This window comes from Lagenorhynchus albirostris, chromosome 4 (genome assembly GCF_949774975.1).
Source record: "Lagenorhynchus albirostris chromosome 4, mLagAlb1.1, whole genome shotgun sequence".
Classification (NCBI taxonomy): Eukaryota; Metazoa; Chordata; class Mammalia; order Artiodactyla; family Delphinidae; genus Lagenorhynchus; species Lagenorhynchus albirostris.
The window spans coordinates 36800087-36825958 of NC_083098.1; the positions used below are offsets into that span (position 1 = coordinate 36800087).

At 37.0% G+C, this 25872-nt stretch overlaps 1 protein-coding gene across 15 annotated transcripts in view; it reads right to left on the minus strand.

The window, feature by feature from the left end:
• The window catches only part of PTPN13 (protein tyrosine phosphatase non-receptor type 13), a 233184-nt gene that overhangs the window by 56682 nt on the left and 150630 nt on the right, over nt 1-25872 (minus strand). For all 15 annotated transcript variants that reach the window (XR_009540261.1, XM_060147860.1, XM_060147865.1 and 12 more), the window contains 5 exons: nt 21330-21747; nt 21091-21188; nt 19436-19492; nt 728-817; nt 67-174 (listed from right to left, as the gene is read on the minus strand). Coding sequence is in view for 14 of the 15 variants with exons in the window: in XM_060147860.1 (XP_060003843.1) it covers nt 67-174; nt 728-817; nt 19436-19492; nt 21091-21188; nt 21330-21747 (771 nt within the window). In the remaining variant the exon portion in view is untranslated. The remainder of the gene's footprint in view (nt 1-66; nt 175-727; nt 818-19435; nt 19493-21090; nt 21189-21329; nt 21748-25872) is intronic.

The window sequence follows — 25872 nt, forward strand, 5'->3', positions numbered from 1 at the left end:
TTTTGCCATCTGTGCAAATTCATGCCTGTCAGTTAAGTACTTAGGAAATTACCTAAAAATAAATACCTGGCTTTAAGCATCCATCCAAGTCAGCTGGTCCTCCAGGGGTAATTGAACTAATAAATATACCTAGATCCAGTCTTCCCATCTTTTCTCCACCAATAATTTGAAATCCTGTGAAATAGCACATTTTAAAAAGATCTTCATGGGGAGGGGCAAGATAGGGGTAGGGAATTAAGAGGTACAAACTACTATGTAGAAAATAAATAAGCTACAAGAATATAGTATATAGCACAGGAATATAGCCAATATTTTATAATAACTATAAATGGAGTGTAACCTTTAAAAATTGTGAATCACTATGTTGTACACCTGAAACTTATATGATATTATAAATCGACTATATCTCAATAAAAAAATAAGTAGAAATAAAAATAAAAGGATCTTCATGATACTGGTGCTTTCAAGGACTAATGATTAGCCTGCGTGACACATAGAAGTGTAGTCTCATATCAAATATAATTTAATAGGTAACACATGTGAGATGGGACTTAAATTTGGTGGAAATATTGCTTGTAAGCATTTCATCTTTGACATTTCCTGACTGGGCAGGTTGGGTAAAGGGGATGCAGGTAGGCAGAAGTGGGCTGGGGCCTCAATGCCAATGCTATGCAACTGACTTTTTCTCTTTGAACTTCACAGACCTTTAAGAATCTCAGTGACTTACCTAAGCCATACTTTGTATCTTTTTTCAGGTTAACCAGGGTGATCTCCCTTTCTGGTGAAGATACTATGCTCCATCTTTTGTGCAGCACATCTATTGGAAATGCACAATTTTAAGATAAAATAAACATAACATGCTTGGGCATTAGACTGCTTGTTCTAATTTAAATAAAGCTCACTAACAGATTGCTCGGTCACTTTAAAATCATATTTTAAATAATATGCCATTATCTTATATGTTGATAGTGAGTTATAGTTTACCAAATGATTATGTTATCACATTTATTCCTTATAAATGGTTCCCTGTGAAATATGTATTGATATATTTCAGTTACAAATGCATAAATAGATCTCAAGAGGTTAAATGATTTGAGCAGGTTTACTCAGCTAGTACAGGCAAGAGGTGAACCTTAAACTTGGCTGTCAGACTTCATGTCTTTCTGTTATATGACAGTTGACTTCCTGAATTTGATAATGCTCAATATGTTAAGAATTTCCCACTAATAAGTGGTTGGCATTTCTACTTATAATGTGTAAAACATTCATGTAAGTTCTAGGGTAAAAGAGCAACACGAAGAAACAGGATTTATTCTTTTAAATCCCATTAATAATGACTTGGCTGGCACATTCTCAAAGGACTTCTGTTTCTTATTTTATTTGTGGAACAATCTCATGAGGTAAGCAAAGAGATTTCTAATCATTGTTTTGCAGATGAGGAGTAATAGTTCATGACTTGCTCAACATTATCAGCTAGTATCACTGGCCAGCAAAATGCCTTTAGTACTTGATAAATGCTAGCTAAATACATTGAGTGAATGTTGGCATCAGAACTAAAATTTACTGTTTCTTATTTCTACTTGGGGTTTTCTTTTTAAGTAAGCTGATCATATACAAATATCTCCTAAATTAAACCAATAAATATACCACTTAATTGTCATCTTAATAAAATTACTTCATTTACTTAATAATCAGAGCATGTGAAAACACACACACATACGCACCCTTCTTGCTATGGGCTGAAATGTGTTGCTCCTCCCTTTCCTCCAAATAAATATGTTGAAACCCTAACTCCTAGTACCTCAGAAGTTAACCGTATTTGGAGATAGGTTTTTAAAAAGATAAGTTAAAATGAGGTCTTTAGGGTGGCCTAATCCAATATGACTGATATCCTTATAAGAAGAGGGAATTTGGATACAGACGTGTGTGTGCACAGAGGGAAGACCATGTGAAGAAAGAGGAATAACTCCACCGACAAAGCCAAGGAGAGAGGTCTCAGAAGAAATCAATGCTGCTGACACCTTGATCTCAGACTTCTAGCCTCCAGAACTGTGAGAACATACATTTATGTTGTTTAAGGCACCCAATCTGTGGGATCTTGTTATGGCAGCTCTAGCAAATTAATACACTTCTTAACATCAACTGTAATTTAATAGTTTACACTGGTCTGTGTGTGAGGTGGTGGTAAATGAGTTCAACACACTCAGAAAGATATTTGTTTAAACTAAATCTGAAAATTCACCTCTACATAGTTCTTAAGCATATTGAAGCTTTTTAAAAACTAGAGATTATCTGCCAACATATGACTACCCATGGATTTAAAATTGTATTAATATGTTATAAATAGTAACTTTGTTATGCAACATATATTAATGTTTAAATGATGAAAACGTGATACTTCATATTCTAGAAATAAACTCCATTAATTTCAGAAAACAATAACAACCATTTGCTCTCTGGAGTCAATTAACCTTGTCCCTTAAACACCAAGTACTAGTGCAAGTTTGCTAGCTCCCTGTAGTATACACGTCCCTATTCTGTTGTTTCTTTTTGACCAAAACTTAGTTATAAACTTAGTTATAATCAATAGGAGTGGTAGTAGTTCAGTATTTCTAATTAATTAATGAGATTCCAAAAAAAGAGATCACTGGACAATGGTGTGAAGAGCCTTATATATTTGGTTTATACAAACAAGCATAAAGTTCATGAATCAGTTATTGCCTAACTTAATATTATCTAGGTATCCAAGAAACTTTTAGCCTAAAATAGACAATTAGGCCTAATTTTCAGCTAGAACCAAATAAAAAATACAATAGAATGAATCCATAAAATAAAACAAATAAGGGATGAGGTCATGTTAGGTATTAAATGTAAACTTTTATCACCATTCTGAAGACAGAGTCCATTTGCTTTAGACAGAGTGTTTCTGCCTTCAATTACAAAAGTGACCAATATTCTGAATGTTCCTAAGGAGTATCTGTTACAAGTCAAAGGTATTGATTCAAAGAATAAAAATGCTATTTCTTTATTTTCATTTCCAACATATGTACAAACAAGATTGGTTATTTATATTACTTATTTGGCTAATAAATGTACATGTGTGGGTGAGTGTATGGATATTAAAACATTTCCCAGGTAAACAATATTGGAATATGTGTATAGACCCACACACACACAAAATGTGCAATGTTTTTATGTTATTTATTTCCCTAACTAGAAGTAATAGATTAAGCTCTCTGTTTTCAAGGACTCATCAGTGAGATATGAATATTAATTCATTCAATTATACTTTCACCTTTCAGATGTTTGCTCAATAGTTTTCCTGTGAAAGTCCCACATTAGGCAATTGGGGAAAATAAAAAGAGATAATATGAAAGCTGCTAGCATAATAAATGTAAGCTCAATCAGATCAGGCTAGAAGAACAAAGATTTAGTCTGACTGATAAATAGAATGTTAAGACTTCAGAGAAATAGTTGTATTATGAAGGCATGAGTCAGAGCTGTAAGAGAGGAGAGGTTTCTTCTTGCCAGAAATAAAGACTTCAAGGACATGAGGTAGAGTTTTAATAAGTGGATTACGGAGATGGTTATACACAACAAGTAAGGCATTAACAAAAGCTGAGATGGAAAAAAGGCAGAAAAGTTTCTGCAAAAACGTCACAGATCAGCTTGGCTGGAGTACAAGGTTTGAGTCGGGTGGAGCTGAATTATTATTTTGGAAAGGGAAGCTTTGCTAACCTACTCTTTTTAATAGGGAACCCTCCCTTCTGCCGCCATGATATAAAGTGACATTAATGTGGGGATAGAGGAAGAAAGGATGTTGGTGTAGACCTACATGTTACTAGACACTACTGTGCACATGTTGAGTTTCTATCTATCTGGTATTATATTCACATAGATATTCAAAATACTTTCCCATTGGCTAAAAATAAAAAAAAGAGAAGGAAGTATCTGAGGATATATAGTACATAAGAGCCCAACTAAATTTAAAGTTATAGAATTCAATGAGGATTAAGTAGAATTTATGAATCATTGAAAGTGATGAGCTAGATATTTCAAGTACCAAGACATTTCTGAGTTATTTTAATTACTGTATGGAAACAAGCATTAATATTCAAGGAATACATATTTTTACATCTTTAAAAGAATTTTCTTTTCCCATTAATATACTTTATGACCACAGCAAATTCTGCAGATATTTTAACGTGTAAAAGAGGCTCAAATAGAAATTTCCATTTCTTTAATTAATACATGCTGGTGTCATTCCCAATAATGTTTACCTGGGAAATATCTTAAGAATAATCAACAAATGTGTAATTTAGAAATTAAATGTACACCCTCTCTGCATTTGAGATTGTTGTTCCAATGTTGCCTTTCTCATCTCTCACAAGGTTCATGTGGATATATTCAGTCCCCAACTAGAATAACTGTGGATACTAATGATAGATACATCTACGAGTAAACTATTTGAATTTCCCAGTAAAAGCATGTTTCTGATAAGGGCAAAGTCATATAATCAATTTAAGTGTGTCAACAATCTTTTTGCAAGAAAAATTCATTTTCTTGGCTATAGATCTAGACCCTTGTCAACTATCAGGCAGCTCCATGCCACTGATTCTAAGAGGAACTGGACTGTGTAAGTAGAGGAGGCTCTGGATAAATTCATCGCTCACTCTAGGGAAAAAGATCCAATTCAAACTCGGGGATGATGGGTCAGTAACACCACATTGGTATAAAAACAAAGAGAGGTATTTTCCATTGTTATATTACTTAATACACTAACTGTTCCGGTGGTAGGTAAGAAGGATCATAATGGAAATTTTGGTGTTTTATTTCTGTGCTAGCATGAATTAGCTGAGTGAATGTGAGCCATATAACATTTCTGGGACTCATTTAACTCATTCATAGAATGGAAAGGTTTCGTTTAGATAAACTTTTTAGTTCCTTTCAGTTCTCAATTTATTTGACTCTATCTTTTGTTTCTGGTTAATTCTCATATCTGTTGAATCCTTTGTGAGCACTTTGGACTTTTATTTTTTATTATAATTTTCAACTTTGTATGTATTCTAATTAAACTTTAGGTGGAAAAAAAAACCCCTAGCATTTAAAGTTACATTGGTCCTTGACATCTGACTAAAAACTAATCTGTACAACATTTTATTACTAGGAATTAAGAATGTTCATAAAGACAATAATCAGTTCTAATACTGGGGAAAAAGTTTACTTAACTGTCCTTACAAGTTACTTTGCACCAGAATAAGCTTTTTCACATGAGTTTTTTTGCTTTTTGTTTTTGTTAAGAGTTTGGTGTTTGACCCCATTTTGTGGTTTGAACAGGAAGGAAGGTGACAAATTCAGCTAAAAGTTACTTTTCAATTGTACAGTAATCCTGAATTATAATAAAACAAGAAAAACTGCAAACCAATTTTACACAAGCCTTGCATAAGTTCTACACATTTTTAAAATGTTTTTACTTTTTGACTCTCTTAATAAGGAATATTAGAGGGGTTGATCAGGATGGTGGAATAAGAAGACATGGAACTCACCCCCACCCCAATGAATACATCAAACTAAGTCTAGGTGTGGAACAATTCTCACTAGAAACTGGCAGAAAGACTCCTGTACAACCAAGGCTGTAAGAAAGACTCACATGTAGTCAGGTAGGAAGGAAACAAAAATGATCAGGTCAGGACCTGTGCCCCTGGAAGAGGACTCAGAGGTAAAGGGAAAATACATGGGCAGAGACCAGCTTTGGGGAGTAAGTGGTGAGAGGCGCAGACTGGGCGCTCTAGTCCTGGGGTCCTGCAAAGTGGACATGAGCCCCCTTGGATGGTTGGAGGACTTTAATACCCCACTGACATCAATGGACAGATCATCCAGACAGGAAATCAATAAGCCAACTGTAGTCTTACATGATACAACAGGCCAGTTGGATTTAACAGATATCTACAGGAAATTCCATCCCAAAACAGCAAAATACATATGCTTTTCAAGTACACATGGAACATTCTCCAGGATAAAGTCTCAACAAAACAAGTGCCAACAAATTTAAGATGACAGAAATTATGTCAAGCATTTAGACCTACCAAAATGGTATGAAACCAGAAATCAATTACAGAAAGAAAAATGGGAAAAGAACAAACATGTGGAGACTAAACAACATGCTACTGAAAAAACCAATGGGTCAATGAAGAAATCAAAGAGGAAATCAGAAAATACTTTAAGACAAATGAAAACGGAAACACAATTCTCCAAAATTATGAGATGTAGCAAAAGCAGTTCTAAGAAGGAAGTTTATAGTCATACAGACCTTCCTCAAGAACAAGAAAAATATCAAATAAGCAACCTAATCCAAAGTCAGCTGAAGGAAGGAAATAACAAAGATCAGAGAGGAAATTAAAAAAAAATAGAGACCAAAAAAACAATAGAAAAGATCAATGAAACCAAGAGCTAGTTTTCTGCAAGATAAAATTGATAAACCTTTAGCCAACATCAGGACCTTCAAGACAGTGGTGGAGTAGGACGTGGAGATCACCTTCCTCCCCACAAATACATCAAAAATATATCAACATGTGGAACAACTCCTACAGAACGCCCACTGAATGCTGGCAGAAGACATGAGACTGCCCAAAAGGCAAGAAACTCCCCACATACCTGGGTAGGGCAAAAGAAAAAAGAAAAAACAAAGACAAAAGAATAGGGATGGGACCTGCACCCTGGGAGGGAGCTGTGAAGGAGGAAAAGTTTCCACACACTAGGAAGCCCCTTCACTGGTGGAGATGGGGGTGGGAAGCTTCGGAGCCACAGAGGAGAGCGCAGCAACAGGGGTGCAGAGGGCAAAGTGGAGAGATTCCCACACAGAAGATCGGTACCGACCAGCACTCACCAGCCTGAGAGGCTTGTCTGCTCACCCGCCAGAGCAGGTGGCGGCTGGGAGCTGAGACTCAGGCGTCAGAGGTCAGATCCCAGGGAGAGGACTGGGGTTGGCTGTGTGAACACAGCCTGAAGGGGGCTAGTGTGCCACAGACAGTCGGAAAGGAGTCTGGGAAAAAGGCTGGAGCTGCCAAAGAGCAAGAGACCATTGTTTCAGGGTGCACGACTGGAGGGGATTCCTTCCCTGTCTGCCCACAGAAGGCAGAGCACCACCTAAACAAGCTCCAGAGATGGGTATGGTCCATGGCTATCAGCTCAGATCCCAGAGACAGGCATGAAACACTAACGCTGCTGCTGAAGCCACCAAGAATCCTGTGTGCAAGCACAGGTCGCTATCCACACAGCCCTGGGAGCGTGTGCAACATGCCACGGCCAGGGTCCTGTGATCCAGGGACAAGCTGGCTGGGAGAACACACAGTGCACCTCAGGCTGCTGCAATGTCATGTTGGCTTCTGCTGCCGCAGGCTCGGCCAGCATTCCAATTATAACTACCATACCCCTCCCTCCCCTGGGCCAGAGCTCCCTAATCAGCCGCTGCTTTAACCCTGTCCTGTCTGGGTGGGAACAGATGCCTGAGGGCAACCTACATGCAGAGGTAGGCCCAAAACCAAAGGTGAACCCCAGGAGCTGTGTGAACAAAGAAGAGAAAGGGAAATTTCTCCGTGCAGCCTCAGCAGCAGCGGATTAAATCCTCACAATCAACTTGATGTACCCTGCATCTGTGGAATACCTGCATAAACAATGAATTATCCCAAAATTGAGACAGTGGACTTTGGGAGCAACTGTAGACTTGGGGTTTGCTGTCTGCAACTGATTTGTTTCTGATTTTTAGGTTTATCTTACAATAGTTTTTAGTGCTTGTTATCATTGGTGGATTTGTTTATTGGTTTGGTTGCTCTCTTCTTTTTTTAACATTATTATTTTCTATTTTAAAAATTTTTTAAACTTTATTATTATTATTATTTTCTTTCTTTTATTCTCCCTTTTCTTCTGAGCCGTGTGGCTGACTGGGTCTTGGTGCTCTGGCCTGGTTCAGGCCTGAGCCTCTGAGGTGGGAGATCTGACCTCAGGACACTCGACCACCAAAGACCTCCCAGCCCCACATGATATCAATTGGCGAGAGCTCTCCCAGAGATCTCCGTCGCAACAGTAAGACACAGCTCCACTCAATGGCTAGCAAGCTCCAGTGCTGGACGCCCCATGCCAATTAACTAGCAAGACGGGAACACAACCCCACCCATTAGCAGAGAGGCTGCCTAAAACCATACTAGGTTCACAGACACCCCAAACACACCACCGGACGTAGCCCTGCCCACCAGAAAGACAAGATCCAGCCCCACCCACCAGAACACAGACACCACTACCCTCCACAAGGAAGCCTACACAAGCCACTGAACCAACCTCACCCACTGGGGGCAGACACCAAAAAAAAGGGAACTATGAACGTGCAGCCTGTGAAAAGGAGACCCCAAACACAGTAAGTTAAACAAAATGAGAAGACAGAGAAATATGCAGCAGATGAAAGAGCAAGGTAAAAACCCACCAGACCAAACAAATGAAGAGGAAATGGGCAGTCTACCTGAAAAACAATTCAGAGTAATGACAGTAAAGACGATCCAAAATCTTGGAAATAGAATAGAGAAATTACAAGAAATGTTTAACAAGGACCTAGAAGAACTAAAGAGCAAACAAACAATGATGAACAATACAATAAATGAAATGAAAAATTCTCTAGAAGGAATCAATAGCAGAATAACTGAGGCAGAAGAACAGATAAGTGACCTAGAAGATAAAATAGTGGAAATAACTACTGCAGAGCAGAATAAAGAAAAAAGAATGAAAACAATTAAGGACAGTCTCAGAGACCTCTGGGACAACATTAAACACATCAACATTCGAATTATAGGGGTCCTAGAGAAGAAGAGAAAAAGAAAGGGTGTGAGAAAATATTTGAAGGGATTATAGTTGAAAACTTCCCTAACATGGGAAAGGACATAGTCAGTCAAGTCCAGGAAGCACAGAGTCCCATTCAAGATAAATCCAAGGAGAAACACGCCATGATACATATTAATCAAAGTATCAAAAATTAAATACAAAGAAAAAATATTAAAAGCAGCAAGGGAAAAGCAACAAATAACACACAAGGGAATCCTCATAAGGTTAACAGTTGATCTTTCACCAGAAACTGAAAGCCAGAAGGGAGTGGCAGGACATACTTAAAGTGATGAACGGGAAAAACCTACAACCAAGATTACTCTACCCAGCAAGGACCTCATTCAGATTCAACAGAGAAATTAAACCCTTTACAGACAAGCAAAAACTAAGAGAATTCAGCACCACTAAACCAGCTTTACAACAAATGCTAAAGGAACTTCTCTAGGCAGGAAACAAAAAAGAAAAGGAGCTACAAAAACAAACCCAAAACAATTAAGAAAATGGTAATAGGAACATACATATTGATAATTACCTTAAATGTAAATGGATTAAATGCTCCAACCAAAAGACACAGGCTCACTGAATGGATACAAAAAAAAGACCTGTATATATGCTGTCTACAAGAGACACACTTCAGACTGAGGGACAATACAGATTGAAAGTGAGGGGCTAGAAAAAGATTTTCCATGCAAATGGAAATCAAAAGAAAGCTGGAGTAGCAATCCTCGTATCAGACAAAACATACTTTAAAATAAAGACTATTACAAGAAACAAAGAAGGACACTACATAATGATTAAGGAATCAATCCAAGAAGAAGATATAACAATTGTAAATATTTATGCACCCAACATAGGAGCACCTCAAAACATAAGGCAAATATTAACAGCCATAAGAGGGGAAATTGACAGTAATACAATAAGAGTAGAGGACTTTTATACCCCACTTTCACCAATGGACAGATCATCCAAAATGAAAATAAAAAAGGAAACCCAAGCTTTAAATGACACATTAAACAAGATGGAATTAATTGATATTTATAGGACATTCCATCCAAAAACAACACAATACACTTTTTTCTCAAGTGCTCATGGAACATTCTCCAGGATAGACCATATCTTGGGTCACAAATGAAGCCTTGGTAAATTTAAGAAAATTGAAATTGCATCATGTATCTTTTCCAACCACAATGCTATGAGACTAGGTATCAATTACAGGAAAAAAAGTGTAAAAAATACAAACACAGGGAGGCTAAACAATACACTACTCAATAACGAAGAGATCACTGAGGAAATCAAAGAGGAAATCAAAAAATACCTAGAAACAAATGACAATGAAAATACGATGACCCAAACCCTATAGGATGCAGCAAAAGCTAAGAGGGAAGTCTACAGCAAATACAAGACTATCTCAAGAAACAAGAAACATCTCAAATAAACAACCTAACCTTACACCTAAAGCAATTAGAGAAAAAAGAACAGAAAAACCCAAAGTTAGCAGAAGGAATCATAAAAATCATATCAGAAATAAATGAAAAAGAAATGAAGGAAATGATAGCAAAGAACAATAAAATTAAAAGCTGGTTCTTTGAGAAGATAAAACTGATAAACCGTTAGCCAGACTCATCACGAAAAAAGGGAGAAGACTCAAATCGAAAGAATTAGAAATGAAAAAGGAGAAGTAACAACTGACACTGCAGAAATACAAATGATCATGAGACATTCCTACAAGCAACTATAGGCCAATAAAATGGACAACATGGAAGAAATGGACAAATTCTTAGAAAAGCACAACCTTCCGAGACTGAACCATGAAGAAATAGAAAATATAAACAGACCAATCATAAGCACTGAAATTGAAACTGTGATTAAAAATCTTCCAACAAACAAAAGCCCAAGACCAGATGGCTTCACAGGCGAATTCTATCAAACATTTAGAGAAGAGCTAACACCTATCCTTCTCAAACTCTTCCAAAATATAGCAGAGGAACACTCCCAAACTCATTCTACAAGGCCACCATCACCCTGATACCAAAACCAAAGATGTCACAAAAAAAGAAAACTACAGGCCAGTATCACTGATGAACATAGATGCAAAAATCCTCAACAAAATACTAGCAAACAGAATCCAACAGCTCATTAAAAGGATCACACACCATGATCAAGTGGGGTTTATCCCAGGAATGCAAGGATTCTTCAATATACACAAATCAATCAATGTGATAAACCATATTAACAAACCGAAAAATAAAAATCATATGATCATCTCAATAGATGCAGAAAAAGCTTCTGACAAAATTCAACACCCATTTCTGATAAAAACTCTCCAGAAAGTAGGCATAGAGGGAAATTTCCTCAACATAATAAAGGCCATATATGAAAAACCCACCACCAACATCGTTCCCAATGGTGAAAAATTGAAACCATTTCCTCTAAGATCAGGAACAAGACAAGGTTGCTCACTCTCACCGCTATTATTCAACATAGTTTTGGAACTTTTAGCCACAGCAATCAGAGAAGAAAAGGAAATAAAAGGAATACAAATTGGAAAAGAAGAAGTAAAACTGTCACTGTTTGCAGATGACATGATATTATACATAGAGAACCCTAAGGATGCTACCAGAAAACCACTAGAGCTAATCAATGAATTTGGTAAAGTAGCGGGATACAAAATTAATGCACAGAAATCTCTTGCATTCCTATACACTAATGATGAAAAATCTGAAAGCGAAATTAAGGAAACACTCCCATTTACCACTGCAACAAAAAGGATAAAATACCTAGGAATAAACTAACCTAAGGAGACAAAAGACCTGTACGCAGAAAACTATGACACTGATGAAAGAAATTAAAGATGATACAAACAGATGGAGAGATATACCAAGTTCTTGGATTGGAAGACTCAATATTGTGAAATTGACTAGACTACCCAAAGCAATCTACAGTCAATGTGATCCCTATCAAACTAGCAATGACATTTTTCAGAGAACCAGAAGAAAAAATTTCAATTTATATGGAAACACAAAAGACCCCAAATAGCCAAAGCAATCTTCAGAAAGAAAAACGGAGCTGGAGGAATCAGGCTCCCCTGACTTCAGACTATAGTACAAAGCTACAGTAGTCAAGACAGTACAGTTCTGCAACAAAAAGAGAAATATAGATCAATGGAACAGGATAGAAAGCCCAGAGATAAACGCACACACATACGGTCACCTTATTTTTGATAAAGGAGGCAAGAATATACAGTGGAAAAAAGACAACCTCTTCAATAAGTGGTGATGGGAACACTGGACAGCTACATGTAAAGGAATGAAATTAGAACACTCCCTAACACCATATACAAAAATAAACTCAAAATGGATTAAAGACCTAAATGTAAGGCCTGACACTATACAACTCTCAGAGGTAAAAATAGGCAGAACACTCTATGACATAAATCACAGCAAGATCCTTTTTGACCCACCTCCTAGAGTAAGGGAAATAAAAACAAAAATAAACAAATGGGACCTAATGAAACTTCAAAGCTTTTGCACAGCAAAGGAGACCATAAATAAGACAAAGAGACAACCGTCAGAATGGGAGAAAATATTTGCAAACAAAGCAACTGACAAAGGATTAATCTCCAAAATATACAAGCAGCTCATGCAGCTCAATATCAAAAAACAAACATCCCAATCCAAAACTGGGCAGAAGACCTAAACAGACATTTCTCCAAAGCAGATATACAAACAAACAGATGGAGATGTGTTTGTTGATTGCCAACAAACACATGAAAGAATGCTCAACATTACTAATCATTAGAGAAATGCAAATCAAAACTACAATGACGTATCACCTCACAGCAGTCAGAATGGCCATTATCAAAAAATCTACGAACAATGAATGCTGGAGAGGGTGTGGAGAAAAGGGAACACTCTTGCACTGTTGGTAGGAATATAAATTGATAGAGTGACTATGGAGAACAGTATGGAGTTTCCTTAAAAAACCAAAAATAGAACTACTATATGACCCAGCTATCCCACTAATGGGCATATACCCTGAGAAAACCATAATTCAACAATAGTCATGTTGGGACTTCTCTGGCGACACAGTGGTTAAGAATCTGCCTGCCAATGCAGGGGATACAGGTTTGAGGCCTGGTCCAGGAAGATCCCACATGCCATGAAGCAACTAAGCCCGTGCGCACAACTACTGAGCGTGCGCTCTAAAGCCCGTGACCCACAACTACTGAGCCCATGCACCGCAACTACTGAAGCCTGTGTGCCTAGAGCCCGTGCTCTACAACAAAGACAAGCCATTGCAATGAGAAGCCCATGCACCGCAACAAAGAGTAGCCCCTGCTCTCCGCAACTAGAGAAAACCTGGGTGCAGCAACGACGACCCAACGCAGCCAATAAAAAGAAGAAAAAGAAAAGAAAGAAAGAAAAAAAAAAGAGTCATGTACCACAATGTTCATTGCAGCACTATTTACAATAGCCGGGACATTGAAGCAACCGAAGTGTCCATCGACAGATGAATGGATAAAGAAGATGTGGCATATATATACAATGGAATATTACTCAGCCATAAATGAAACAAATTTGAACTAATTGTAGTGAGGTGGATGGGCCTAGAGTCTGTCATACAGAGTGAAATAAATCAGAAAGAGAAAAACAACACATACATATGGAATCTTAAAAAAAAAAAGGTTCTGATGAACCTAGGGGCAGGACAGGAATAAAGACAGAGACGTAGAGAATGCACTTGAGAACACGGGGAGGGGGAAGGGTAAGCTGGGATGAAGTGTGAGAGTAGCATGCACATACATACACTACTAAATGTAAAACAGATAGCTAGTGGGAAGCAGCTGCATAGCACAGGGAGATCAGCTTGGTGTTTTGTGACCACCTAGAGGGGTGAGATAGGGAGGGTGGGAGGGAGACACAAGAGGGAGGTGATGTGGGGATATATGTATACATACAGCTAGTTCAATTTGTTATACAGCAGAAAGTAACACAACATTGTAAAGCAATTGTACTCCAATAAAGATGATACAAAAAAAAAAACAAAAAAACTTTAGCCAGGCTAACCAAGAAGAAAAGAGAGAAGAACTAATAAATAAAATAAGAAATGAAAGAGGAGAAATTACAACCAATACCACAGAGATAGAAAAAATCATAAGAGAATATTATAGTTACATGCCAACAAACTGGACCACCTAGAAGAAATGGACAAACTTCTAGAAACATACAGCCTGCCAAGACTGAGTCAAGAAGAAGTGGATAAATTGAACGCATTGATCAGTAGTAGTAAAACTGAATTTATAATTAAAACAACAACAAAATACCTCCCAGCAAACAAAAGTTCAGGACTGGACAGTTCACAGGGAAATTCTACCAAACGTATAAAGAAGAACTTATACCTATACTATTCCCCAAAGTTGAAGAGGACAGAACACTCCCAAATTCATTCTATGAGGCCACCATCCATTATACCATTTGTATCTAATACAGATGTAAAAATTCTCAACAAAATATTAGCAAACCAAATGCAAGAATATATAAAAAGGACTGTGCATCATGATCAAGTTGGATTTATTCCAGGGACACAGGGATTGTTCACCTTTCACGAATCAATCAATGTGACACATCACATTAGCAGAAGGAAGGATAAAATTCACATGATCATCTCAATAGACACAGAAAAAGCATTTGACAAAATTCGACTTCCTTTCATGATAAAAACTCTCATCAAATTTGGTATAGAGGGAACATATCTCAACATAATAAAAGTCAGTTATGACAAACTCACAGCTAACATCATACTCAACAGTGGAAAGCTGAAAGCCTTTCCTGTAAATTCAGGAACAAGACAAGGATGACCACTCTTGCCGCTTCTATTGAACATAGCAATGAAGTCCTAGCCACAACAATCAGAGAAAAAAGAAATAAAAGGCAGCTATATATTGGAAGGGAAGAAGTAAAACTGTCACTATTTGCAGATGACATGATACTTTAAATAGAAAATCCTAACGTTTCCACCAAAAAACTAATAAATGAATTCAGTAAAGTTGCAGGACAGAAGATTAATATACAGAAATCGGTTGCTTTTCTATACTCTAATAATGAACTATCAGAAAGAGAAAGTTAAAATAAAAAAAACCCCAAAACCAAACAAACAAACAAAAAATTCTGTTTAAAATCACATCAAAAAGAATAAACTAGGAACAAACTTAACCAAGGAGGTGAATGACCTACACTCTGAAAACTATGAAACACTGATAAAGGAAACTGAAGATGATACAAAGAAATGGGAAGATATCCCGTGTTCTTGGACTGGAAGAATTAATATTGTTAAACTGGCCATACTACCCAAAGCACTTTACAGATTTAATGAAATCCGTAGCAAAATACCCATGACATTTTTCACAGAACTAGAAGAAATAATCCTAGAATTTATATGGAACCACAAAAGACCCTGAATTGCCAAAGCAATTTTGAGAAAAAAATAACAAAGCTGGAGACATCATCTTCTCAGACTTCAGATTATACTACAAAGCTATAGTAATCAAAATACCATGATACTGGCACAAAAGCAGACACATAGATCAATGGAACAGAATAGAGAACCCAGAAATAAACCCATGCACCTATGATTAATTACTCTATGGCAAAAGAAGCAAGAATATACAATTGAGAAATGACAAGTCTCTTCAATAAGTGTTGCTGAAAAAACTGGAATGCTACATGTAAAAGAATGAGATCAGAACATTTCCTCATACCATATACAAAAATAAACCACAGATGGATCAAATACCTAAATATAAGACCTGGAAACCATAAAACTCCTAGATGAGAACATAGGCAGAACATACTTTGACATAAATTGTAGCAATATTTTTTTGGGTCTGTCTCCTAAGGCAAAAGAAATAAAAGCCAAAATAAACAAACAGGACCTAATTAAACTTAAAAACTTTTGCAAAGCAAGGGAAACCACTGACAAAATGAAAAGACAACCTACTGAATGGGAGAAAATATTTGCAAATGATATGACCAACAAGGGGTAATAGCCAAAATAAATAAATAACACATACAATTCAAAATTAAAAAAACCAACCAAATAAAAAACACAGGCAGAAGATCTAAATAGACATTTTTCCAAAGAAGACATACAAATGGTCAACAGGCACATGAAAATATGCTTGAAATCAGTAATCATCAGAAATGCAAATTAAACCCACAATGAACTATCACCTCACATCTCTCAGAATGGCTACCTACAATCAAAAAGTCTACAAATAATAAATGTTGTTGAGAGTGTGGCAAAAAGGGAATCCTTGTACACTGTTGGTGGGAGTGTAAAATGGTGCAGCCACTATGGAAAACAGTATGGATGTTTCTCAAAAAACTAAAAACAGAACTACCATATGACCCAGCAATTCCACTACTGGGTATATATCCAGAAAAAACAAAACCACTAATTCAAAAATATACATGCACCCCAAGGTTCATAGCAACACTATTTACAAGTATCTAAGTTACAGAAGCAACCCAACTGTCCATCAACAGATGAATGGATAAAGAAGATGTGGTATATATATCTATATACAGTGCAGTACTGGTCAGCCATAAAAAAAGAATGAAATTCTGCCATTAGCAGCAACTTGGATGGGCCTAGAGAATATTGTGCTTAGCGAAATAAGTCTGACAGAAAATACAAATACCGTATGATGTCAGTTATACGTGGAATCTAAAAAATAAAACAAATAGGGCTTCCCTGGTGGCGCAGTGGTTGAGAGTCCGCCTGCCGATGCAGGGGACACGGGTTCGTGCCCCGGTCCGGGAAGATCCCACATGCCGCGGAGCGGCTGGGCCCGTGAGCCATGGCCGCTGAGCCTGCGCGTCCGGAGCCTGTGCTCCGCAACGGGAGGGGCCACAACAGTGAGAGGCCCGCGTATCGCAAAAAAACCACAAAAAAACAAATAAATGTCTATAGCAAAACAAAAACAGACTCATAGATATAGAAAACAAACTACTAGTCACCAGTGGGGAGACGGAAGTAGGGAGGGTCAAGATAGGGGTATGGGAATAAGATATAAACTACCATGTATAAAATAGATAAGCAACAAGGATATACTATACAGCACAGGGAATTATAGCCACTGTAACTTTTAATGGAGTATAAAATACTGAATCACTACGTTGAACACTGGAAGCTAATATAATATTGTAAATCAACTATAGTTAAAAAAAAGAACTGTTATAACATGCGCCATTTTTTGAAAGGTTAAGCAACCTTTATTTCTTTTTGGAAATCACAATTAATCAAAGGATTGGAATCCTTTCCATATTTGTTTCATGAGATTGGAAGACTCCTGCCTTTCTTCTTTTATCTTCTAAGTTTCACACTCTTTATGGGTCTCTGAAAGTTGTAAAAGGTTAAGACTGAATTTTATTCATTGGCCTTTGTATTAAGTGATAAATAATTCAGTATTAACTAATGCTCATTTCTAATTTTCTCTTAATAATCTTGTTCAGCAACGAAAAACACTGAAATGAGAATAAAAAGTCCTATATTTGACCAACAGGCAAGTAATTTAACTTTTTAATCTTCAGTTACCTTATTTGGAAAAACATGTTTGCCATGCTCTATTATGTCAAAACTCAATTCTCAACAGAGCACTAATTCAGGGCTACTTGGACAGACTGAAGGAGAATTTTGAAGAAAATATAAACTTGTCTATAAGCCAACTGGGGAACACCTCCATGGGAAAGTGGGTTGGCCCCTCTGTAGTGGGCAGGTGGGAAGATGACTGCCTGGAGGTTTAAACACAGATCCTACCCTGCACATGATGTTCATTTGGTACCCAATGTAAATTCATATTCTTTTCCGTTAGAACCTAGGTAAAAACACATTTCAGGCTCTCATCCTTGAATAGATTATTATCCAGCTTATTTCAAAGTTTATCTGGGAGAAATAATACCTAAAAATAATTAGGCATTATTATACTAGGAGACAGTCTAAAGAGTGGATTAGAGCATAGGCTCTGGAAACAGACATCCTGCATTCAAATCATGGCCCCAGCTTTTGCCAGCTCCATGACCTACTATGCAACTCTACCTTTCTGTGTTTTGGCTTCTCATCCGTGAAAAGGAAGTAGCATTAGTTCTGGCTCATAGGATTGTTGTGGGGATTGAGAGAGAAACACAACGTGCTTAGAACAGTGTTTGGCACATAGTAAGCACTAAATAAACTGTCAGTCAATAAGTACAACCGCCATGGACATGTTAATAACTGACCTATTTTAGGTACAGAGGTATTCTAACTTCAGTCCATGTAAGACATTTGGTCATCAAAAAGCTATATGACAAGGTCTTAGTAACTTAGGTCTAAGTATAAACTGACTTTTTCTTCAATGGTATGCCCTCAGATTTTTTAAGGATTAATACATTAAAAAATAGGAGATGAAAAAATCTTTCATTTGTTATGAGTATTTAAGATATTATAAAAGTAAAAAGATTTACTTTTGGACACAATTTTGCTTCCAAGAAAAATGTTCCTCTCTTGAAGAACTGGTATGTGTATTTCTATCAGAGAATGAGAATTATACAAAATAGCTTACTGATGTCTGACAGCTTTGACCTACAAAAACAACAGTTTCATATGGTTCAACTAATTCGCATGCCTTCATTTTTGCCTTGGCTCTCAGGAAAATGAGAGCTAAACTTAAAGCTTCATCAAAGTTTAACTATATTAATACTTGTGATCAGCATATTTGCTTTCTTCTCATCAGGCTTCTGATTATTTCAACTTTAAGAATTTGAGGGTAAAACTTAAACATTTTTGGAGGAAAGATGTATATACATAGTGATAATAATATTCTTTATACCCATGAAGGTTGTTAGAAAAATCAAATAATGTACATGAAAGTATTTTGTAACCTAAATTATAAAAATTGTGAACCCACTGACCTTCAAGTCATTGCACAAAGTTTTTTTCCTACAATTTTGTTTCTTCTTAGATTCTTTCTAAACTATTAATCTCAACATTTAAAGTCTTCAAATTCTTCCCGAAAGATTTATGATAAGACTCAAAGCTGGTCGCCATTTAGTTTTTGACCTTCACTCTGGCCCCAGCATAACTCCATACTGAGATTCTTACATCTCTCTGAATCTGTTATCTTCTCACATGTCTGCATGTCTTTGATCACACTATGCCCTTGGTCTGGAATACTTATCCACACCATTCTACCTGAATAAATACTCCTTTTATTTCAAGATTCAGTTGAAGCATACCTCAGTTAAAACGCTTTTCAATCAAAATTATCTCCCACCTAAGCTACCTTAGCTCCCCAATTAGTGTCCTTATCTCGAATTTGTCATTTCTCTAGTTCATCAACATTAGTCTAAATTACAGGTCCCATCACATCACTGAGATGCTGAAAACCACAACTCTCTTCTGACTCCAATGTAAGGCCTAAAATCCTTGATATGGAATTGAAAGCTCTTTATTAGTAGGCCCATGACTATCTTACAAGGTACAAGAGAAAAATTATGATGGAAATGAGGGGAAAAACATTTTGTAAACCTACCATTTTCTTTTAAGGGTACTTGGGATGAAGAATTTCCAGAACTATGCAAAGTCATTCCTGTGGTATAAATTAAATTATTAGACAGTTTAAAAATGGTCAGATACTATATACAGAAGTAATTTCTTCTGATAAATTCATAAAAATCAACAAAACATTAAGACAGCAACAATTTCTTTTATTTACACTCAGAAAAATAACTTGTCTCCCCACAATGGGCTTTTTTTTTTCTTTTTTACTACTTTTAATGTCCAAGTTAAGCATATCAACTTGTTTTGCAGAATAAATTTAAACACAAATGAACTGTTTCTGACAATGACATTTTGATGTCATATATGAAATGATGAAACTAAAATGAGTTTTAAAAGTATCTGTTCAAATGTTAAAAGAAAGTTCAATATTCAATAAGAATGAATAATCAATCAAAAACAAATGCAGAAAATAATTTTTTTATGGTTGAATTTTATTTTACTTGTGTTTTTCTATAGAATATTCACTACTCTATATCTGATATGTGATGAATTTTTATGTAGAACAAAGCCTTCCTAATGAAAATAGCTTAGAATCTATAAGAGATCCCATTATATATGAATACACTTCGAAAATTATTTTCTGAAAGATTAAATCAGTGTCTTTTTAGGCTATTTTCAACGCATAGGGTGACCTATAAGATGGAGTCTTGTCTTTCATCTGTTTAAAGTTTTTTTAACCAATTCAATTTAAATCGATGATAGTATAATCTCTGAAAGCTGTGGAAACCTATATTAATAAAGTAATGTGGCCTTCCATAAATATTTATCAATTATAGTGTAATTCTCTTTGACTTCATTTACTCCACATATCCCCAATCCAATTACAGGGTGAGAAAATACTTTTTAACTTTGTATAGTTATGATCACACTTAGTTCCAAGGGAGAGTTAATTAGTATTATTTAGTAAAACAACCATAGAAAAGGGTATCCTTGTTGACTGCTTGTCTGCCCAGCTGTTTCCTATTCTGAGTAGTCATTCAGACCTCTGTGCTTAAATATCTACTTTTCTAAGAGATTGATTCCCATGCAGTTCGCTTTTAAGATGCACAAAACAACAGGAATCCTTCTGTTTATCTTATAAGGTAGTGTGTATTTATAAACACAAACAACTTCTGTCTATACTTAAATAGTTCATAGGCCCCAGCTAGCTGGGAGAAATTGAGAAAACTTAAATCAACTAAGAATTTCTACCTAACAACCATAGCACATTGCATAAAACTATCTCTTTCTAGACACAATTCCATTCTGAAAGTAACCTAAATAAACTTTTCTTAAAAAAAAATATAGCATCAGTGGAGTCTACTCTCACAGACTGTAAGGAAAATCCAAAGGAAGGCTATCCAAAGCCATGGCACCAGACTACCTGGGTTCTCTTGGTAAGAATGTCATGGCCTTTAACTGTGACCAAGAGAAAGCTAACAGTCTGTGCCATGAGGTAATCACTTGTTAAATCAATTTTTGATTTGACTTGGTACTTTTTAAGTAGCCTAAAATTTTATATTCACAAAAAGTTTTGGTAATTAGGACATACAACCAAAAATAATTTCCTGGTAATTAACACTGTCTCATTCACTTCATTATGAGCATGAGGTAAGGGAGAAAGAAGGTAAGCTTGTTTATGCTGACCTATAACATATGCTTGACCAGGGTCTTCAAAGGATGAGGAGTCTGATTCCTGTTTCCTCCTTTCAGGACTTCTATTTAAACTTGCAACAGACTTTGAACTAAAGAGGGAAAAGGAAGGTGGGGGGGAAGTGTCAGTGTAAAAAAGTATGATGAAAATAATAAATTGTCAAAACAAAAACAAAAGTAGGAAATGCAGAATTTACAAATATGTAGTTTGGGTTAGTTAAGTATGTTCTTACTTATTAAGTTTTGTGAATCCTGCCAAAGATTCCGTATCAGATCTTGCCATCTGGTGAAACGGTTTTCCTACCAACTCCGCAATGGTTTGTGGTGGGGATTCCATGTTAACAATGACATTTTTCCGATGAGGATAGAGAGAGGCCTGACTCAGATCGTGGTATGATTTACTCATCCCTCTAGGCCTTTCCTCCCAAGAAGCTTTGTCACTCTTCTCTTTTGCACTGTTTTGCAATGGCTGGTAAAGCGACAGCTCTGAGCAGGATAGCCTCTTCAGAATCTCAGCTTGAACTGACAGAGGTCGAACGGCAAGTTTGTTCAGGGTGCTGCTGGCCAGACTACCAGTGCTGATTGCTCGTCCCATATTAAATCCTCTAACGGACTCTGCTTGGAGATTCAGGCTCCTAAATGAAGCTTTCTCTACAAGGAAATAGGATTGCTTTACACGATGAAAACACCATAGAACCTTTTATGAGAAAAGCTATTTTAATAACTAAAAAACAGCATGCAATTTTTAATCATTTTGATTGCCATCAGAAGTAGGTAGCTTTCAAAGAGTGGCAATCGAGGATTTTAAAAAGGAGGTTGTAAGATTCTGGTTTTCATGCCATCTCTCCATCCTTGTAGCTTTCTCACAGCCAGGGCCTGGTCAGCATTGCCTTATTTCATGTAGTGATTTTCCTGGATCTAATAATGTTTGGGTTTCATTCAGGCTTGCTGACCCCAATACAGTTTTCAGTTAGGAAGGAGAATGACATTTGACAGAGAAAATTTTATCGCTAGTAGTGTCTCTGCTAAAATACCAGCAAACCAAGGATGGGGAGAGGGAGAGATAAAACCTGGATAGGCCAATATAGTGAGATCATGCCTGAAAAGAGCTGTGCAGAGGAGAGTTTTGCCCAGAGAAAAAGTTCTTATTATATTTTTAAAAGCTTATGGCAGATTGTGGTGATGTTCACACAACTCTGTTAACAATGTGGATATACTAAAAATCATTGAATTGTGCACTTTAAGTGGTTAAATTGTATGGTATGTGAATTAGGTCTCAATAAAACTACTACTAAAAAACAAACAAACAGGGCTTCCCTGGTGACGCAGTGGTTGAGAGTCCGCCTGCTGATGCAGGGGACATGGGTTCGTGCCCCGGTCCGGGAAGATCCCACATGCCGCGGAACGGCTAGGCCCGTGAGCCGTGGCCGCTGGGCCTGCGCGTCCAGAGCCTGTGCTCTGCAACTCCGCAAAACAAACAAACAAAAACAAAAACCCCAAAACCCCAAACCCCCAAGCGGAAACAAAAGCCTTTTATGGCCTATTTTCTGTCATTTCATTACTATGCCAATACCACCTCCCCACCTTGTAGACTTTTCCTGATTTAACTGAGGCCCAGGGGCCACAAGAGAACCTCACATTACTTGTCTTTTTTGTTTCTGTTAATTAACATGATTAAGGAGCTGGGGTTCTCTTTATGCTTAAATTCCTTTCACTCCTAAATACATATCCAAAGTATTCTTTTAGGGGTCAAATTTAGAGATACCTTATAACAAGTGATTGGCTATTCTGTTTTGTGAGAACAAATGTCATGTCAGTATTGGAACATTTGAGGCTATACACGAAAGCCCTGCATCACAGAATTTTGGCATCAAAATCCTTTCATGTATATAAAGGACCAGAAGCATAGAATTTCAAATGGTTTGGCTGTTCATGCATTAGTAATCCACATCACAAGGCACCCCAATTGGTCTCCCCATGGAAAGTACCAATACAGCTTGACCACTATGTAAAACAGCTGCGAAAACTTGTTTTTTAAAAAGAGAATGTCAAATGTTGCTGACTTAGATCTTAAGATTCTGTTTCATTTATCTTCTAATTCCTAGGAAGATTAATAATCAACATTTCATCTCAGGTGTAAACAGATAGGAAAACAATGCAACTCTTTCATATTCATACATCAGAATGAAGTTTAAATAAACACGTCTCTTGAGGACACAGGGAGGGAAGGAGAAGCTGGGAGAAGTGAGAGAGTAGCATTGACATATATACAGTACCAAATGTAAAATGGATGGCTGGTGGAAAGCTGCTGCATAGCACAGGGAGATCAGTTCAACGCTTTGTGACGACCTAGAGGGGTGGGATAGGGAGGGTGGGAGGGAGGCTCAAGTGGGAGGGGATATGGGGATATATGTATACATATAGCTGATTCACTTTCTTGTACAGCAGAAACTAACACAGCACTGTAAAGCAATTATACTCCAATAAAGATATTAAAAAAAAAAACAAAAAACATGTCTCGGGCTTCCCTGGTAGTGCAGTGGTTGGGAGTCCTCCTGCCGATGCAGGGAACACGGGTTCGTGCCCCGGTCCGGGAAGATCCCACATGCCGCGGAGCGGCTGGGCCCATGAGCCATGGCCACTGGGCCTGCTCGTCCGGAGCCTGTGCTCCGCAACGGGAAGGGCCACAACAGTGAGAGGCCCGCGTACAGGAAAAAAAAAAAAAAAAAAGAAATAAGGAAATTTCCTATATAAATGTAAATGTCATTACAAAAGCAGAAATTAAAAAAAAAAAAACAAAAAAAAACATGTCTCATCACCAGGAAAATTCAACATTCTTTCTCTGAAGTAGAAGTGGACACCAAGTTAAAACATAACAATTAAAAAAAACCCTTTTGTTTTAAAATTCCCAGTATAATCTTTAGCTTCAGATAAGAGTTTTTATGAGAGCAGATAACATTAATTCTATTTTCTTTTACTTTGAGAGCAGACTTTATTCAAAGATGCAAAAACTGAGTCTTAAACAGATTTAACTACTGGGAAATGCCTCTATACCCAAAAGTTTTCTTCACCCTAAAGGAAAATGTAGACCAAACTTTGGCAGGCATAGGGACCACCAGTTCAGCTTAGGTTATATCTGTTTTGTAAACATACCAAGGATTATGCTATTCAAATCCATTCATAGCTCATTCCTGGGTAGAATTTAAAGCATTGCACATATCCGTGGGATGGAATAGTAAACCACCCACTTATCTACTGTCCTACTGCCATTCACCTGGAAAGGATTCCAACATGGACCACCAGGATGGGAAAGGACATTAGAATGAACCTACATCCTATTACTAATGTTACAAATTTGAACTCAAAGTCTTTGTTAGTTCCACACTCAGTCTGCAATCCACACTGTGCTACTATTCAGTCTCTTGTACTTGTTTTGTATTTCCTTATATCATCAACTAAATTGTATGCTCTTTTGAGGAGAGAGGCTTCATTTATTTTTGTAACCCACAGCACCTAGCATGTAGCAAGTGCTCAGTAAATGATTATTAATCTTAATTCCATGCAAATTAGTTCTTTGGAAACTTATCAAATAGAAAGACTACTGGATTAGGAATTAAGAGATCACGTTCTAGTCTCCTTTGACTTCTAACTATGAGGTTAAGTGAGACACTCCTTTCTCTGAACCTGTTTCCTCATCAGTAAAATTACGGACTTAATGGCCTCTAAGGTTCTTTCTATCACCCATAGCCTGTGACTCTAAAGAAGCAACATACACTTGTGACCCCATCAACCTCCAATAGATAACACCGGTTATTTTCACTTGTCTAGTACAGACAGTTAAGTAGGCAGGTAGTTACTTCTAAGCTGCTTCCAAGCAGAAAATAATTCCTTTCGAGGCTTAACAAAATCAGGGAATAGATGTAGATAATAACATCGTAAAGTCCTTTTACATATGAATTTAAGGATACATAGTTGTGTTCTTAGGGGGAAAACTGAGATGTAGAACATTCCCACTTCATGGGTGAAGAAAATGAGACCTCAAAACGTCAGTTCCTTTCCTAAGGTCATCCTACTACTACTATAACTAGTGGTAGTCGTGGTAAAACAATGTTGATGATAAGAAGGATAATGAATATTTATTCAATACTTATTTTGTGCCGGCACTTTTACATATATGAATTCATTTCGTCTTCACAATAACCTTATGATGTTGGTATTATCATTATGATAATCATTTTACCAGATGGGAAACTAAGGCAGAGAGTTTGAGTCGTCTGCCCACGGTTTCAGAGCTTGCAAGTAAGAGAGCGTGGTTTGAACACTGGCAGTCTTGCCCCACAGTTCATGTTCTTAACTACCACAATATATCATTGAAATGCTGAGGGTGGAAAGCTGGTTCATAGTTTTGGCTTCTGACTCTTCACTATAGCACCCTATACCACATCTATAATAATGTAACCTTCAATTTTTCAATTCTGACTTGACTAGAATATTAATCTAAGTAGGCATATCAATGGCTCTCATAAGTTTATTTCACTATACTTTTTAAAAAAAATTTATTTATTTTATTTACTTATTTTTGGCTGCGCTGGGTCTTTGTTGCTGCGCACAGGCTTTCTCTAGTTGCAGCGAGCGGGGGCTACTCTTCCTTGTGGTGCGCAGGCTTCTCATTGCAGTGGCTTCTCTCTCTCTTTTTTTTTTTTTTTTAACATCTTCATTGGAGTATAATTGCTTTACAATGGTATGTTAGTTTCTGCTTTATAACAAAGTGAATCA